At 35.1% G+C, this 17,192-nt stretch overlaps 1 protein-coding gene across 1 annotated transcript in view; it reads left to right on the top strand.

Annotated features, from left to right (window-relative positions):
• The window catches only part of LOC143249233 (regulation of nuclear pre-mRNA domain-containing protein 1B-like), a 30,264-nt gene that overhangs the window by 5,876 nt on the left and 7,196 nt on the right, over window positions 1-17,192 (top strand). The window contains exons 3-6 of the mRNA XM_076498719.1: window positions 143-276; window positions 1,520-1,602; window positions 13,068-13,194; window positions 13,628-13,803. Coding sequence (XP_076354834.1) covers window positions 143-276; window positions 1,520-1,602; window positions 13,068-13,194; window positions 13,628-13,803 — 520 coding nt within the window. The remainder of the gene's footprint in view (window positions 1-142; window positions 277-1,519; window positions 1,603-13,067; window positions 13,195-13,627; window positions 13,804-17,192) is intronic.

Below are 17,192 nucleotides of genomic sequence, written 5' to 3'. Positions count from 1 at the left end.
TATTTATTACAACAGTAGTTAGGTATAAACAAATTGAGTATCCATATCAATAAGGATATTTTATTTTTAGCCAGTTTGTAACTTATCTAATAATATTAATTACAGAAATTATTTTTATATTGTTAATTGTGGTGTTTGAAAGTGATCCAGATGAAAAGACTATTGTTGGTGTTCAGAAAATATTGAAAGTGTGGGAAGACAGAAATGTTTATAGTGGGAGTGACATTGAAGAATTCCGTAAAGCCACTCATCATACTGAACACATTCTGAATACAGGTAGTTGTTACTTAAAATGCTAAGTTATTTTAGAATACTTGTAATCATTTCATTGTGCTGTTCCTCCAAAATACTTTTTAAGGAGAATAAATTATGTTCTTAAACATATCAAGTAAAAAAGTAGTAAACACTGATGAATTACTTTACAGAGAGATTTCATATTACTGAAGCTTATTGAATGCTACTAGAGTAGTTGCTTTGCATCAAGCCTTAAATACCCTTCAAGTAAGTAATATAAAACAAGTTGGATTGCAAAAGATTAAAAACATATATTTATTAAAAATATTCTCCATTATCAAAAATAAAATTGTGTATAACAAAATTTATGTCAGATAGTTTTAAATATGAAATACGAAAATAAGCCTTTCCTTGTTGAATTTTCTCTCATACTATCAACAAACACCTTAGTACCTTCTAAATGTCCATAACATGATGTTGAGCATGCAGCAACTTGTCCAAAATTCCATACTTTCCTGCCTTCCACATAACTTATTACACGTGCATGAGGAGAAAATATAAGCTCTGCTTTCTCATCATGACTGAAAATTTTTAATTGCTGTCATGATGATAAACCACATATCTTCTGATTGTGTGCATGGATAGGGGGAGGAAGTGACTATACTTCACAGATAATAAAGACAGATTTTCATTATAAAAATGCAAAATTCAAATCAGACAGGCTACCCTTTAAAATATGAAAAAGCTAAAATATCCACACTGAAATGGAGTAGAACTAGAATCATAAGGCCTAGTGGTTCACAAAAAGTTAGACTCATAGGCTGAAAAATGACAGTCCAGGCTCTAGAAAACTACAAATTAATTATGTGATTAAGCAGAGCTTGAGTATAACAGAACTGTGGTGAAAGTCACTGTACTATTTTATTTATGTATTATATTTGGTAGGCTACAAATGACTGTGACAGAACAGCTAGCTTTCTATCATTCATTTTTTTTTATACATATTGTGTAACTGAAATGGAAAAAAAGATGTACAGGAAGGAATACATTTATTAGTACCTTGTTATTTTTTGTATATTTACAAAACCTAACTTCTTGTGCAAAGCTCTTGGCCAAAGACAAGATGGATAAGCTTAAAAAGTATTTATTAAATGTTAGAAGCAGGTTTTAAAATCTTAGAATTTATCCTTCTTTTTTCTCCATTTAGTTAACAATAAATAATTTTAATGAGGGTTGGCAGAATATAAATATGTTAATGGGCTAAATTCTTATGAAATATATATAGAAACAGAACCTCCACTCAAGAAAATAAAACCAGGCTTTGAAGAAAAGGACCCAGATTCTTCTCCTGCTAGAGACCCACCAGATGTAAGTCTGTTTCTACAGAAGCAGATGACTAACATACTAGAGCATAACTGTTATTGGAAGCATAAGCATTCTTACACAGTTGTATTAAAAGCTGAGTGAATGTGTTTAAATCATGTCATTTCGTTTCATTTGGTTGTGCAGTTGTTGATAGCTTACCATTGTTGAGTGTTGCCAACTGGATGTATCATTTCTTTGTTTAACGAGAGTAGTATTTATCCATCAAAGATACAGTATCAGAAATAATTATAGAAAAAGTGAATAAAATGGGTATAAAGGGCAAATATCATAGGATTGTTCCAATTGTATTGAATAGAAATAATCTACATTTAATGACTGTCACATTTTGATAGTTTACACTGTGATTGGTTGTCATTAAACCATCCCATGTTACCATAATGCCTATAAAATACAAGTTGTTGTACTGTTCCCAGCAGTAGCATGGTATTGCACTCATGATTCACAAGACAGAAGTACCATATGACAAAAGTATAGAAATCAAAGTGTTGGCTGGTGAAGGCAAAAGATGTATATGGCAGATTGATGTAAATTTCTGATATGGTATATCACCTCCACTCACATATGTAGTTATTCTCATTCAGTGCTGCCCTCTATATATATAAAAATTGATTTTCATTCCACAAGCCACATGCTTCACATACCCCATGTTTATCATGGTTCAACTGTGCATCTCATGTAACATACCCTCCTGACACATGACTCCCTTTATTCGATATTGCTGAACTATCACTTTTCATAAGACAGTTCTATAGTCAAGACATTTTATTTGTGCTCTCCTCACTCTTTTTTCTCTTCGATATTGTATGAAGTGCAAAGATCATTTATATCGTTCACTACTGTTTTATTTTTTACAGTTTTCAATGATAGCTTAGTTCGTCTTCTCTTTGAATAATTTTTTCATTTTGTGATAAATACCAAAGTTAATGTTACCACTATGGAGATTCTACAACCTTCTGTCAGCACAATTATGCAGGTTTCAAGTTTGGAGAACTTGACTGAGAAAGTATCAGCCTGAAAATCTTGTATGTTTATCCCAGCCCCAGTTTTTCTCCTGTCATCTTATCCTTATGACTCATCTGCTGTACTTGTACACTATGCACCTTTTGTCTTGAAGCACTCCACCAATCTCCTGAGGGATTTTTGGGGGAATACCTTCTTGCTCTTTACCTCTGTGTTGACATTATTGTCCTCTTGGTTCTGTTTTTTCCACAGATGGTTTCTTTGCTGTTTTGGTTTTCTGTGGAAGGATGCTGTTTTATCCCATGTTTGTTTACCAACCACCTACATTTGGAACTTATAGATGGCTCTTTTTGTTGAACAGTCTGTTTATAGGTTTAATTTTGAAACCATGAAATTTGTGAGGTAACATTTAACCCTTTTTTCTTTGGTTGCTCATTTGTCTTGACCTGGGCCATTACAATCTCCTTTTTCTGTTCCACATCTATTTTTGTCACAGGTCTCATTGTTGCCAATAGTGCCAGTGGCTATATTGTGGGTTTAAGCCCAGTGGGGGATCCTTTCATCTATTTTGTTCCCTTCATTGCCTGTCATTAAATCCCTTGGGTCTTGTCGGAGATGCTTGTTCTACAGTTCCTTTCCTCACCTCTTTTGTCTCCTATATCCTTTCCATTAGCTTGGAATCCTCCTTTTAATTTACATCAGACTGAATTGATGCAGATTATTCTATCACAGAGGGCTAATAAACTTGTCAGCCATTCTTCCACAAGCTGTTTGTGGTACCCAAGAAAATTAGGTACCGGCATTCTATTATTGATTTGTTCCACCTCCATTTATTTCTGGATATTCCCCTTTTTACAATAGAGTACTTTTTCACAGTAAGGTGAGCTTTCTCTCCATGGTTGTGGATGACCAAGGTGGATGTTTTGAATGCCTGTCTACACATTTCTTATTTCTCTTCAGTGAAATCACCATCTTCAGTTTGTCCATCATATTTTTACATACCAGTTTCATGTCTTGCTCTTCAGGCTTGCTTTGGCTCCATATTTCTTTTGACAGGTTGTCAAAACATTTGCCTTACTTATGGATGTTTGAGGAGTTATGCTTACACTGCTACATGGATTATTGGCTTCTGTTAACTCATTCAGAAATTGAGTATTCACATCAAACTTGCCTCCTTCTGTCTGAAACTGCTCAGTGGGTTGGATTATTATGTTGAAGAAGTCTTTCCTGTACCATACCCATATGTTTTCCACTAAGGGGTATTTTTTAACTCTCACCTTAGTTAAACCCAACCTTCCAGTTGATGGAACTCTGATGATGCTTCACTGTTCAAGAGATTCTGCTACTTTTGGATATGGTGGCTTTTTGCAAGCACTTATCCCAGTGGGTTGGGCACATATTTAATCTCTTCATTGAACTCTGCATGAACAATGGAATCTTATTCAGGATCTCTTGCATCCTCTCAATATTCTTCATCCCTTTTACATCAGCAATCTATGTTGGCAACTGAAAATGGGTCACATGTAGTCAGGTGTATGTTTCCTCCTCCTCTTCTCCCAGATTTGTATCTCTTCCTTACATAGATTGGAGGAGGGAGGGTCAGAGTTGATCAACATCTTGGAGCTTCTGGTGGCACAAAGAACTTCAGATCACTTTCGTTCTTTAGTCAGGGATTGTTTTATCATGAATCCTTCCAACAATTCTACAGTGGTGGCTTATATCAACCATCGAGGTGGCACCCCTTCTCTTCACTCTATGATCAAACTTTAGATTTACTTTTTTGTGTCCACATACTTGGGATAAGTCATCAGGCATGTTATTTTCCAGGTGCTTTCAACCTCATGGCAGATCATTTTTCTAGACAAGACACATTTTATCCAATGGAATGGTCCCTCAATCCTCAGGTTTTCTGGTGGCTATGTTCACAGTGGGGTACTCCTCAGCTAAATACATTTGCCACTTTCCTCAATTCCGGGTTTCCTTTTTTGTTTTATTTCTGGTTCCACATCAACAAGCCATAGCTATTGATGCATTCAGCCAGGATTGGACAAACAAATACCTATATAAATATCCTCCAATCCATCTTCTTCCCTGGATGATTTCAGTCATCCATGCCATTCCATGTTAGATTATTTTGAATACTCCTTAATGGTTAACACAACCCCAGGTTTTTCAACTATTTCAACTCTGTACTGCTCGTTCATTAGCTCTTCCTCTCACTCCATCCCTTCTACCTTAACCTCAATCACTGGTATTTCATCCAATCCTTTCTACCCTTATCTTTTTGCCTGGATGGTTTGTCTTGGCAGGTCACTTCCTTTTTAGCTCATTCCATCTGCCCTTCCTTAGTGGCAGTTTATCAGTGTAAGTGGAATTTCTTCTATCACTGGTTTTAAATCAAGTTTTTCTCCTTCTTGGCCCACTGCTCCTCTTATTATAGATCTTCTAACTTGGCTGTTTGATCATAGAACTTCAGTCTCATCCATCATTAGATATCAAACAGCCTTATCCCTTCTATTTTTCCCAGTACAATTTTGTGTTTACCTTCCTTATCCTCTCTGTTTTGGTGCATTCCTTCTCAGTTGAGTGGTCCTTCCAGATTGAGATGTCATTTGTGGCTTTTCACTGCTTTACTGTTCTTCCTTTTGAACCTTTATTCTCATGTTCTTTGCTTCACTTGTACCTTATGACTTATTTCCTACTCCTATTAACCTGTAGACTTCATCAGTCTGATATATTTGCCATCAGTGTCTCATGCACTCTGTATCATTCCACACATGTTCTCCTTTATCCAGATTGATTTTTCCTTCTCGATACTTTGGCAGCTGGTGAAGATAATTCCTCCTTTTTACTATTTTCATTGTCTGTATAGTTACTTTTAAATGATATATCACAAATCTTCACTGTACAGCCATGATGCTGTCATAAATTGCAATATTCCCATGGCCAATAAAGCACACTGTTTATATGTGGTGTTCCATAAGATTGTTTGTTGGTTTCCCTTATGATATATTTGCATCTTTAATATGCTAATTCTAGACCATAATAACTCATGGACTTACATGGGTAAAGCAGAAAAGAATGGCTGCCCATCCCTGTTGGCTTTTGGATTTAATAAATTAGGGTCGAGTTGCTCTTCTAAACTGTCTCTGGTGTTGCCATTCCTTGAGATTTTCCACCTTATTTTATACCTGCTTGTTGTTTCTGTGAAGTATGGGAGTCCTTGCCACTTTCCAGTTCTGAGCCACTGGTGTGGTGGCTCATGGAGGTTTCCTCTGGAATGTGATCAAACACTAATAAAAAGATAAACAACATCCTTTCAGTTGAGAGTAGAGCAACAGTGTTCTGCTGATGTAGGTGTCATTGGTCCTTTATTCATGTGCTCCATCTGTTTATGGTGAACTCTAAGGATTGATGTTGTGTTTGTCTTCTGCAACTATCTGCAGTGGTTCCCAGATGTGATTCAATGTTGTATTGTCCTGTCTGAGAGGATGAAGTTGCACATGTGCAATCCTAAATGCATCTGTCTCTACATGGGTTCCAGTAGTTGATGTTGAAACCAGCTTCTGTGACTATCCAGAAGGTTTAATATCATTATAAGGGCATTCTGAGAAGATGATGTTGACTTGTGATTGATCTTTCACATTGCAGTTCACATCTTCAGTTGGGATCCCTCATCTTATAATCACATGAATGTTGATTACCAGTCCCTGATTTGGATTTAAAGGAAGACCAATCAAATATTTCCTCACACATGTGATGCCTGTGCTTTTCTTACTCCTTATATAGTTTGCCTCAGGACACACAAAACAAGGGAGTTGTGTTGAAGGAGGCAATGGTTCTCCCTCTGTTACTTTGCTACAAGGAGATTTTGTGACTTGAGGTTCCTGTGTTGCAGTAGGATGCCTATTGGATTTAGTTTGAATATGATGTGGCCTCCTATAGGGGTGCATCACTTAATGTTGTCATTTGGTTGTGGGATTTTTGGATGAATGATCAGTTGTGGATGGCATACATGCAATTATTTCAAAGATTGATTTGCATAGTATATGTTGCTATTCTAATAAACATGAGATGAAGACAATTTAGATCTGCCTCCTATCACAGATTGGAGATTATATTTTCGATATTGCTTGGTTTTGGACTACAGTTGACCTGTTACTTATAGCCCATTGCACCCTGTCCACTCTACACCTTGGAATTCATCTAGTTTTGCTTTTCCCCACATTACCATCTGTAGAGGATTCATCTGTAGCCTCTCTTCGGTTGGATTGAAAATATGATATAATGTGGATCAGATTCTAATCTGCCCTTTCTCTCCCTATTTGGTTCTGCTTTTCCTCTTTTTATGCCAGTGTTTTCAACACCTCTTTTTACACTGGGGAAAGAGTATACCTGGTAATATAGTCTCTCATGTATGATTCTCTGCTAACAGAACCATCATTGTAAGGTGTTCTTTGGATGCTTTCAAAGGGTGATTTATTTTATCCCTCATGCCAACCCCTCCACCTTTTCAATATGGGATTCTAGCTATATATTTGATAGCTGTGGAGTTAATGTACTGTTTGTGATAGGTATTTATCTTTTCTGACACTTCTCACCCATCCTCCCCACTGAAACTTGCTTCTTTTCAACTAAAAGTGCTTCCTTTTCTGACTGAATGTAAAGTAATAGTTTAGTAAAATTGAATATAAGGAGTCATGCATCAGGAAGATGTGTCACATTTCTATTGGTAGAGGGTTGGTAGATGATTTGCAGTTAAACCACAATAATCATAGGGTATATGAAAGTGCAAGGCAGGTGGCGTATAAAAACATTTCTGCATAGAGAAGGCAACACTGAACAAGAATAACTATATATATGAGAAGAGGTAGGTACCTATTACAAATGTGTTTTCATTACAGGAAAATTATAACTTTCATATTTCAGTAGGACCTGTATTGAAATTGAAAAGAAAACATGGGCCTAACCCCTTTGATAATAGAAGATGTTGAGGTGAAGTCCAAACTCTTCAAAAAGTGATGTTAAGTAATCCCAAGCATGGTCTTTATGTGATATGTGACACTTCAGAATAGATCTTACCAATGTCCTGACACTAAGTACATATGTGGTTGTCACCTCAGTGAATGTATAACTGCTTTTTTGGAAAGAGAACCAAACAAAAAGACTGAAATGGACATCAGGCTTTAAATACCAGGAGTAGTAAAGCTAGAGGAAGTTCCTCTTTACAAATGGATCTAAATTTAAAACACTTGGCAACAAGCAACAGTTGCTTGTTCAACAGAAAAGAAGAGAAAGATATTAAAGGAATTCATCCTCTCAGAAGAAAGAAATTCCAACTATTTGGTGAAATGATACCTGGAAAGAAAAATCAAATCAATTGAACACTTTAAGTTGTGGTTTGGTCTGTACAAAGTCTGATATGAATATTATTGATGCTGTATGGGTTTCAATAGAAATTGAAAAGGTCCAAATTGGCTAAATTGTGGAGAGTGGCACATGAAATACAGAACATTATTTTACAGTAAAAGTGATGAACTTATGGCAGCATAAAAACAACAGAATATAAGAGCATTGTGTAGCTAATTTGGTTTTTCTTTTGTACTTTCAGTAACAATGTATTATGCTAATAACATTATGTAACACAAATTTTGTTCCTAGATAGTATGTGTTATCTCTTAATTGCTTATGTTGTAAAGGTACAGAAAATAGCCATTATTCCCTTCAAACTTTGCTTTTGTGACCTGAATAATGAAATTTAGAAATTAATTTATTTTCTGTGTAAAAATTGGCAAATTTGAACATTTTCATTGAATAAAACAACACATGAATCAATATTTACATGTATTTATATGAAAATTATACAAAAATGAACAAAAATGTTTAGAAGCGAGTAGTTTTTCAAGATTTGCAACTGTAATGTAAATCACTTACACATATCAGCCCCAAATGTTTTCATTATACGCTTCTTGATAGCAGCATTCAGAGTCCAGTATATCCTGGTGGAAGCACTCACCTTGCTCCTCTGAGTATGCTCCTATGTTCTCCTTGAACTTATCAAAATGAGCATCAAGGATATGGACTTTCAGGAGCATCCTATAGCCCATTTTGCTGTAGTTCTTCACTAGAGCCTCAACGAATTCCACATAATATTTGGCCTTGTGATTGCCCAAGAAGCCCCAAACCACTGTAACAAAGCTGCCCCAAGCTTTTCTTTCCTTCCTACTGAGCATCTTGGGGAATTCTGTGCACTCCAGGATCTTCTTTATTTGTGGTCCAACGAAGACATCAGTTTTGACCTTTGCGTCAGACAGCACAGGGAAGAAGTCTTGAGGTACTTGAAGGTTGCAGATTCCTTATCAAGAGCTGTGACAAATTGTTTCACAAGACCTAATTTTATGTGCAATGGCAAGAACAATACCTTCTGGAGGTCTACTGGTGGCTCACACTTGACATTGTGCCTCCCCACAAAGAACTCGGTCCGTTGTGACCAGTGCCTCCTGTTATAGTGTGCTGCAGTGTTCCTGCTGTCCCAAAGACAAAGATAATAGAAAAACTTGGTAAAGCCTCATTCAAGATCTGTCAGGAATGCCTTCATTTTGAAGTCTCCAATGACCTCCCAGCCATACTCATCAAACTTCAAGGCTTCTAGCAAGGTCTTGATGCTGTTGTATTCCTCTTTGAGGTGCACCAAAAGATATTTAAATTTTAAAAGGTCTAAAATTTGTAAACTATAAAATCTTACTACGTAAACAAGCAAAAATTGTCTGTCTTACCTTCTACTAGAGTTTTTTTTTTTTTTGCAGTCCTCACAGGTAAAATGAGGTGCCGAGGGTTTGTCTTGATCCCTGACAGGCATGCCAAAATATGCCTTGTAAGCTTCATACATTTTAGGAGATGCTGTCACAGAGTACTTTTTCATTTTTGTCTTGATAAGTTGGTCACATACGTTGCAGAATGCGTCTGGAGAATTCTTGCAGCTTCTTGATGCCATCTGTGGTAAAATCAGATAGGTCTATGTGTTCACTTAGGCAGCTAGAACTAAACTGAAGTGGTGAGCCCCTGTATATACATTACTATGGAAAGTTCTAGCAAATTCTGAAAGGTTCTTCAAAATTCTTTTAGGTTTTACAACATTCTTGAATATTCTTGTAAGCTCTACAACATTCTAGAAAGTTCTTGAAAATTTTCTATCAGCTACTCAGCACTGAATCTACCTGGAATGTTCTGGAAAATGGGTAAATTTCAAAATTTTATTACCCACGACACAAAAAGCAAAGTTTGAAGAGAAAAATAGGTCTTTTCCATTTACTTTAGACATAAGCAATTGGGAAATAACACTTTCTGCCCAGGAACAAGAAAAAGTAAAAATTTTGTCACATAGTATAATAAGTTAACTATTTGGTTTCGATAACTAACTCATTGTTTGATACTCCTCATTGTGTATCACCTCTGGATTTTCATGATTATTTCCAAAACTTTACCAAGTTACAATTCGAACAATATAATGGGAGATTGTAATAATATATATATATGTTGATAAAGTCTAAAGCAAAAGTTTTAACAATGAAATTTGGCACCCTTAACCTTAATTCACATTGGTTACTTCTCCAATTGAGATAATTTGATTTGCTTTGCTAAATAGTAGTTTTTTTAAGACTAAAGACCATTTGCAATTCTACTCAGTTTTATAATTGTTTCTGAATTACATAAGCTAACTGTTTTTAATTATCAAACACAAGTTTTGGCAAATTAAATTTCTAGATATTTTTTTACTACATGCATTTTTTCCATCTCTACGTTACTGTTCACTGTAGTTGAACCATTTTAAATATCACTTATCTATTTTGTTTAATGATAAAATAATGTGTTCACATGTTACAGAAGAACTAAGTTTCAACATAAATTGCTTAAATCTACCATTTGTACATTTGATTTGGTTTAGTGCTCATATAAGTTATAATAATGCTTATTTAGTATTCATATAAATTATGATAATGCCTTATCTAAGAAAAGATTTAAACAGTGTTTGTCACTGGGAATTTTTAACTTATACACGTTGATCATACACAAATCCTTTTTTTTTTTTATTTGGTAAATTTAAAGTTCTTATGTCACTCATTACACTGCTTCTAGTACTGTCAGTCTCAGGACTTTCCAATGCATTATTTTACTCTTTCTTCTAGTGAAGTATGGGAGTCCTTGTCACATACCAGTTTGTAGCTGTTGTGATGATGGACCATAGAGACCTATCCTGAGTGTGCACAACACCACTCAGTTTGAGTTTAGGATGGGGCATTCTGCAAATGTCAGTAGCATGATGTCCTACCTACTGCAGACCTAATATATAATCCAAGACACTGCCAGGTGTTGATGTAGCACTTTACTGTACATATACACACATAGATAAAAATTCAGTTTCCTCTCCAACTGAAAAATCCTCTGGCTGTTGATTCTTGGGAATCTGACCTTGGTTGGAGATGGTTAAGCCATGTAAGTCCTCAAATGTGTTTGGATGGTACCCTTCTCTTGTTGTGGACTTTATGATAAATTCTCAATTCCTCCAGATTTAGAATTGAGCTCCAACCCCAAAATTGTGGACCCTTTTTGTACCCTCTGCTGGATTGTGGTTCCTGATGAGTCTGGATTATAGGTGGACAAGATGTGTCACCTTACACTTGTGTAGGGCTGGATACTCTCCTCCTACCATAGACTGGACAACCTTATTTTCAATGCTGCTTGGTTTTTATCTAGAGAGGAACACCCATCTTGGATTTCTTCCTTCCAACCATTTGTCAATGGATCTGGAGCTGGAGTTGCACACATACATAGATGGGATCTTGATATGGAAGTTCCTCTTCCGTATGGAATATCCATTTGAGAGGTGAAAGGTTGAGGACCCTCTTCCTACTGCAGGACTGATGTACAATTTCTTGTGTTAATTGACTGTCTATAATAGTCTAGACACTCTTCACTGAGGGGTCCCATTATTTCTGTATTTACTTGGGACCTTTCAGTTTCCCAACCTTTTCAATTTGATGATGCATTACTAAAGGCAAAGAGTATAGTTGGCTCAGAAGTGTTGTGGTATCTCACTTATATGTTGTTTTTAATTCCTTATCATAATCATGGTCTTCCTTTGGGCACTCTTTAAAGGGAAGCCATCTTCTCACCAGTTCAGTTTGGGATTGTAGCTTTTTTTGTGGTTATGTATCATGTCAGAAGTTAACTTTTCCTGTATTAAAATTGTATTTCCAATAGATATTTGCCTCTTCTCATATTTCCCACCAAACTTTCCTACTTTTGGCATGAATTGGTTTAGTTAGTTATGACCAGTCTCCAAGTGATTAACATATTCGTGGTTACATAGGGCGCTAGTTGCAATAGGGGTAGTGTCACACTCCTATTGCTGGAAGGTTGCTGTAGAATCATTTGCATATTAGTGTGTGGGAGTAATAAGGCTAGTGGCAAGCAAAAATTTGTTGAAGTCAAGAAAGTTTTTGTGAGTAAAGGTAAGTATCAAAAATTCATTCTCATTGCTAATCTTTAGTGTATGAGAAAGAAACTGTTTCAAGTAATTTGCAAGTGACTGTTGATTAGAGATGCTTTGTCTGAAATTGAAAATTGGATACAAATACAAAGAATATATTTTCAGTTGAAATATAATGATGAATGTTGAAATTAAGTTCAAAATGGTTTATAAATAAAATCAATTACAAATTTAGAAAATTCAAAGGAACTGCTCTAAAAATACCAAACATCTGGTTGAAAGGGATATTATGAAATTGAAAAGAGCATATGAAAACTATTTGGTGTAAAACTTTTAAGACTAACAGTATTTTTTTTTATATTTTATAACAGTCTGACCTTTAAAAGAATACTTGTGGTTATTTTTTTATTTTTTTCATTAGTTAATACTAAGAAAGATATAGTGAAAATTCTGTAAGTCTCCCTCCAAAAGATTATCCTTGAATGAAGTTAGATTAAGGAAGAGCTGGTAATGTTTGAGGTTAGAAAAATAAAGGAAAATTAGGCACCTGAGCCAGATAATATAAATATATATATATATTGTAGGTTAATGAAGAAAACAAATGGAAAAAATTATAATCCATTAATCTTAATTTCTAATACATGCATTAACAATCATGAGGTTATGGAAGATTGGATATTGGTCATTGTTACACTAGCATTTACAAGGATAAGTGGATAGTGTCCAAATATTTATCAACAGTTAATCTTACTTGAGTGATTAAAAATTCCTAAACTGTAATTAAAGATAATGTAAATCTCATGGGTTTAGAAGGGTCTCAGTTATCTTGGATAAGCCATATAGGCCCTTTTTATGCCTTAGAAATGACATATTCATTCTAATAATTGATACAAATAATGATTTATAGTCCTTCTGTGTCAGGCACATTTTTATTTTTATTTTTTATGCTCCTTAGAGATTTTTCCATTCATAAAAAAATTTTTATGTAATATTTTAGCCTGATGAGCTGATTAAAGCTCTCCAAGATTTAGAAAATGCAGCTTCCTCTGATGCAGCTGTTCGAGAAGAAATTGCAAATCTTCCACCTGAAGTTTCTGATGTGACATTGTTAGAAAAGTTGGAAGGTGAGATAGTGAATTTTCAAGTTTGACATATGAATTCATACCTTCAAAGAAACATTTATTGGAATTAATATTTATTAAAGTATGGTTTACAGTATTGTACATAATGCTTATTTTGTTTTACCACAAAAATTATAATCAGAAAATAGGTTTAGTTCTCAGTATGCCCATTGACCTTTAGGTGCTACAAATGCCTGTAAACATTTTTGGAATTTACTGAAAGTAATATAAAGAAGCTACTAACTCACTTTTTGTTACACTGAGCAGTTAGCAAACTTGATTCATAACAGAAATTAACTTCTTTTTTGACATTGAAAGTTCTGATAATTTTCTACACCACTTGATGTTTTATTAAATATTTAGAATTAATTAAATTAAAAAGCATCTTAATACATTTGAAATCAACATAAAAACTTTGCATATATTGAATTTTCAGACAAGAAAGCAGCTGATAAACTGTCGAAGCAGGTGAATGAAGCATGTTCTTTATTGAACAACTACAACAGTAGACTACAACAGGAATTAGAGGACCGAAAACAAGTAGCCAAAATGTTGAATGATTACACTTATACCCAGAGAAGTATTTTAGCTCTATCTGAACAAAAGCTTGAGGTAAATGTTACTGTTATATAAAATTAGTATTATGCTTATAATACTTTTTTTGAAAGATACACCATCATGCTCCACATTAAACATGCAGAAAAATGTAATTAGCAGAAACTAGGCCAACATTAAATTCACTCACAATGTGTATCAATTATATGATTTGTCTGTTCATATAGTAGAAATGTCTTTAAAAACTTATAAATAGAATGAATTGATAAGTTTTATAATAGTTCCAGCCTGATTTTTTATGGCATTCATATACATTCCATATGTGTAAAACTGAAAAACAAGTTCCCTGGTAGGTCAGTGGTAAGTTTATTGACCTAAAACACTAAAATTATGGATTTGTTTTCTTGATGAGAATGACAAAGAGATTGATGTTGATTTTCGAATATGTTATGTTAAATTATATTCCAATATGGTGCATTGCTTTCTCTCTCATAAGTATGCTACTCTCATTCAGTGTTGCCCTTTATATGCAAAAAATGTTATTCTGCTTGCTACAAGCTTTGAATCTCCATATCTGGAATTGCAAGTCATTATGTGACAACTCTCCACCAATAAAAGTGCAGTATACTCTCTTGGTGTATGAAACTACCTCTATTCAATTCTACCAAACTATCACTCCTATTTGGTAGTATTTTGATTCTAATTTGGAGTTTATGCTCTTTTCAAGAGTTTTATTTTAATTTTTTTTATTTATCTTGGTATTAATTTCTCTCAACAAGTTTACTTTTTATTATACAACAGTGACATTTGCAACTTGTTGAGTTATTATACAGTGGAATTACTTTATATTTCTACCCAATTACAGAACTTATTCCTTCATTACAAAATTTTATCTTTGTTTTTGCCAGTACAGTTGTGCTTGTATTGATTTTGCATTATGGATTCTACAGTAATGCTTTGAAAGTTGCATGTTTTCTTTGTATTGGCTTCAGGTCATGGTACTCTCCCAGAAGGTTTTCAGCTTTACTTCATAAAGGGATTGATCATCCAAAGAGCTGATATTTGTCAGGCCTCATATCAAGTTTGGCAGCCCACACATTTTGACACACAGTTGTACTCTTGTCACTTTACACCTAGGAGCACATCCTTTAATGTTATTCATTTTTATGTTTAATAATTTTTAGTGTGTCATGTTTGGTTTGGATCAGCATACTGCAATAGTTCTTTCCTGTTTGTATGTGCTTCTTTAAATTTCCACTCTTATATGCAACATCTTTTCAAAATAGGTGAAGAGTATATCTGGTTCAAAAGTGTTATGATCTCACATGTATGATCTTTGGGTTCAAAGACTTCTTGGAAGTACCTGTGGATCCTTTTTACAAGGTACCTTATTTACATTCACTCGGTTCTGCCCTGTATTTGCAAACATTTTTAAGCATGCAATAATCTATTGACTCACATGCACTCCTCGATTCACATGATTTAACAGATTCTCACATATAAGTTATCATGTGGTTCCCTTTATACTATTTACCTAACTATACTTCTCATTTGGTGGTAATCATGTTTAGGTGTTTAGTTTGCACTCTCTTCAGGTATTGTTTTCTTTTCATATCAATTTCTCTCATCAAGTTTACTATTTATTAAACAATTAAATATTAATTGTTTATTTCACTATGCATAATTTTCATAATTCTTAATTATACATCTTATAATTAATGTAGTTTCTGAGGGCCCCTGTTGGCTAAGATCTGTATTAACCTCCCTCAGTATGCTCACCCTTCTACAACTGTTAAAACCCTTTAGGACAGCCAAGATTTTGTCAGTTTTCCTCCTTCTAGGCCTACCTCAGACTTCTTTAGACATGTTTTACAGTATACTTTTCCCCTCCTTCTCCAGATATTATGTATCATGATCAAGATTTTTTCTCTTTTTGGAGAGGGTAGTTGCATGCCTCCACAGGCTTTGGTTTAGTTTGTCTTAGCTTACCAGTAGACAGATTTTCTTCTTAGAATCTCTGTAGCCTGTATGGGGGACAGTCTCTATTATACCTATCCATTTCCTATATCAGTGATAACTAATTAAGCGTTTAGTTCTTAATACCTATGTAAACATTTGTTTCATCACCCTGAGTAATAAGCAATTAACAACAACAAAAATACAGTGGTACCTTGGTTCTTGAATTTAATCCGTTCCAGAAGGCTGTTAGAAAACTGATTTGTTCCAAAACTGAATCAATTTTTCCCATAAGAAATACTGTAAATTAAATTAATCCATTACAGACCTCCAAAAATTACGCATTATGAAGCATTTTAAGTAAATATATTGCTTATTTATACCTGTATAATAATACTTACATGCATAAAGTCAACCACAAAAACTATAAACACAATAAAAAAACAATAAATGAAATTTTAACTGCACTTTACCTGTGCTGAGGAGAGCTGATGGCATAAGTGAAAGGTAGTGAGGAATGTGGAGAGTAGGAGGGTTATTATTGTTTAGAAGGGGAGTCACCTTTCATAAAAATGCCAGGTAACACTCCTTCTGGGGTTCTTTCTATTTTCTGTCTCTTTGCACCACTACAACCTGCTTGAGACTCACTGGACCTATTTCTCACTAAAAACTTGTCTTATGAGGTTTATTTCTGCCTGCATTTTAAAATGTTTCTGAAGTAAGACATGGCATTGTCATTGAAAAGGTTTATGCTACTCTTTGCTTCAGCTTTGTCAGGGTGAAATTTTTCCACACAACTTTGTAACTCTCCCCATTTTCCACACATTTCCTTGATTAGTGAACTAGGAACATCCTCCCTTCCCTCCTCCTCATTTGAAGACACTTCCTCAGTTGCCTTCTGTTGCTGCTCCTTCTGAAGGTCTTGGAGTTCTTCCGTGGTGAGCTCAGTGTTGTGGTCTTCTGCCAACTCCTCCACATCATCACCACTCACATTCAAGCCCATACACTTGCCTAGTGAGACAATATCCTCGACAACAGGCTCAGCCTCAAAGCCTTCAAAGTCTCTATCTGCTAGTGAGTCTGGCCACAATTTCTTCCAGGCTGAGTTCATGGTTCTCAAAGACACTTCCCTCTAGGCTTTGTCTATGATCCTCGAGCAATGGAGGATATTAAAGTGATTTTTCCAGAACTCTCTAAGGGTTAACTCTGTGTCAGAGGTCACTTCAAAGCACCTTTGAAACAGTGCTTTGGTGTAGAGTTTATTAAAGTTCGATATGACCTGCTGGTCCATGGGTTTAATGAGAGGAGTCTTTTTAGGGGCAAGAGCTTCACCGTAATGAAACTGTACTCCTCCAAGCCTGGTGGGTGAGCAGGTGCATTGTCCATCACAAGAAGGGCCTTGAGTGGCAACTGTTTTTCTGTGAGGTAATTCTTTACACTTGGGGCAAACACTTCATGGACCCACTCCATAAAAAATTGCCTAGTTACCC

The sequence above is a fragment of the Tachypleus tridentatus genome, chromosome 1 (assembly GCF_004210375.1).
Source record: "Tachypleus tridentatus isolate NWPU-2018 chromosome 1, ASM421037v1, whole genome shotgun sequence".
In the NCBI taxonomy this organism is placed as follows: domain Eukaryota; kingdom Metazoa; phylum Arthropoda; class Merostomata; order Xiphosura; family Limulidae; genus Tachypleus; species Tachypleus tridentatus.
Note: the sequence above shows the minus strand (reverse complement) of the source record. Positions and strands in the feature narration are given on the sequence as shown.